The 2,373-nt window shown below is 47.0% G+C and overlaps 1 protein-coding gene across 1 annotated transcript in view; it reads right to left on the reverse strand.

Annotated features, from left to right (window-relative positions):
* si:ch211-250n8.1 (uncharacterized) overlaps positions 1-2,373 on the reverse strand; it is a gene marked incomplete in the record, with an annotated part of 15,356 nt that overhangs the window by 2,365 nt on the left and 10,618 nt on the right. The window contains 3 exon segments of the mRNA XM_014029604.1: positions 556-641; positions 711-770; positions 857-922. Coding sequence (XP_013885058.1) covers positions 556-641; positions 711-770; positions 857-922 — 212 coding nt within the window.

The raw sequence follows: 2,373 nt of genomic DNA on the forward strand, positions 1-2,373 counted from the left end.
GGGGGGGGATTGACGTTCTCCATTCACACGACTGATTTTCATCAGCTTTAAAAAAATTATAATAATAAAATAAAAATATGTACAATTTTACAGTGGATAATTTAGGATTATGGTAAACTGACGTGTCTTTCAACAAATAACCTGAGCCATGGTCATAGTTTTATCCAATCAGAGCAGAGCAGGGCGGGTCTTTCTGAGCCCAGGTGAGAGCACCACACCTCCTCCTGGACATGTTCACATGTCCTCCTCCCAAACTGAGCTGCTGAACCTCCAGGACATGATTACATGTTCATGTGTTGTACATATGAATGTAAACATTTAATYCACTTTATTTCATTGGTTCTGACTCAACAACTTTTATGTTCAGTTTTTCATTGAATTGACATGTTAAACCTGTTTATTGGTAACATCCTGTGGTAGCAGCAGGTAGTTGCCGTTGCGCGTGGTGTGTGAATTTGAGGAAATTGGTACTGGAAAGTCCTTGAAAGGTCCTTGAATTTGATGTTGACCAAGGCGTGGAGCCCTGTAACAAACTTAAARAGGATAAAAACTTACGCCACACAGAAGGCGAACACTGTGTAGTCTGGCTGAGCCCACCTGCCCACACAGGAGATCTCTGGGTAGTGGTGCTCAAAGAGTTTCTGTGGGAACAAAGCTGGTCAGCACACATGCACACGTCCATGACAGTGGTCTGCTTCTACACGTCTTACCAGTGAAGAGTTCCTGTCTGTGCACGTCACATGAGTTTCTTTCATATCTAACAGCACCTCCTGAGGGACAAACAGCACTGATGTTTACACAGCACCATGTTTGACGCACACACAGTGGCTCTGGGCACAGGAGGGGCTGATCTTACCTTGCTTGGCAGGTTTTGATGCAACACCTGTGGAATTGCATGCTGCAGGACCTCCTTGCCTCCAAACTAAAAGTCAAATCAGACACAAGTTATAAGAAATAACACATTAGTTTGTTATTTATTTCAAGGATAACCCCTTTGAGATATACCATCTAATTTCTGAGGGGTCCTTAATCTCATTATCAAGCACAATAAAAATATAAATCTAATATAATACAAGACATTCAARCACAAATGGGTGAGACAAACAGAAAAATAAAATAAACTGCTTCACCTGCAGTTCAATCAGGGAATGCAGAAATGTTGGATGTTTGTCTATCATCACAGAGACACAACGTCTGTGTGTTTTTAGGGAAAATTACAACTCTGCACATGTCAGTACTTCTACTCTGAATAAAAGCCTGTAAATGTAAACGCTCGTCATGATTGGATCAAATCATTCGGTGCTCATGCAAACGATGTGGAATCCATGTGGATTATTTACAGTAATCCAAGTACATTTCAGTCCAATCCAAACTTTTATATATTCAGCAGGTGAATTAGTAGGTTTATAATATGATAATTTGTTTGTTCTCTTGTAGAATGATTTTAATAAGGAAGACATTCAAGAACAAGACCTTATTTTAATGGATGGATTCAGTGTTCCCTCGCCCGGACGTGGGTCACCAGGGCCCCACTCTGGAGCCAGGCCTGGAGGTGGGGCCCTGGTGGCCAGGCTTTCACCCATGGAGCCCAGTTAGGCACAGCCCGAAGAGGAGACATGGGTCCCCCTTCCCATGGGCTCACCACCTGTGGGAGGGGCCGTAGGGGTCAGGTACAATGTGTGYTGGGCAGTGGTTGAAGGCGAGGACCTTGGAGGTCCGATCCTCAGCTACAGAAGCTGGCTCTAGGGACGTGGAATATCACCTCTCTGGTKGGGAAGGAGCCTGAGCTGGTGTGTGAGGCTGAGAGGTTCTGACTAGATATAGTTGGACTCACCTCGACACACCGCTCTGGCTCTGGAACCAGTCTCCTCCAGAGGGGTTGGACACTCTTCCACTCTGGAGTTGCCCATGCTGAGAGGTGCTGAACAGGAGTGGGCATACTCATTGCCCCCATCTTGATTCCTGTACGTAGGGGTGAATGAGAGGGTAGCCTCCCTCCACCTATGGGTGGGGGGATGGGTCCTGACTGTTGTTTGTGCCTATGAGCCTAACAGCAGTTCAGATTACCCACCCTTTCCGGAGTCCTTGGAGGGGGTGCTGTGGTATCGGCAGTCCAAGCGGATTGCGGCTCGGGTGGTCACTGAGGCAAAAACTCAGGCATGGGAGGAGTTTGGAGAGGCCATGGAAAAAGACTTCTGTACGGCTTCGAGGTGATTCTGGTCCACCATCCGGCGTCTCGGGGGGCGGGGGGGGTGTTCACCACCAACACTATTTATGGCAGGGATGGTGCGCTGCTGACCTCAACTCAGGATGTTGTGGGTCGGTGGGCGGAATACTTAGAGGACCTCCTCAATCCTACCAACACGTCTTCCC

The sequence above is a fragment of the Austrofundulus limnaeus genome, unplaced genomic scaffold, assembly GCF_001266775.1.
Source record: "Austrofundulus limnaeus strain Quisiro unplaced genomic scaffold, Austrofundulus_limnaeus-1.0 Scaffold926, whole genome shotgun sequence".
NCBI classification, from domain to species: domain Eukaryota; kingdom Metazoa; phylum Chordata; class Actinopteri; order Cyprinodontiformes; family Rivulidae; genus Austrofundulus; species Austrofundulus limnaeus.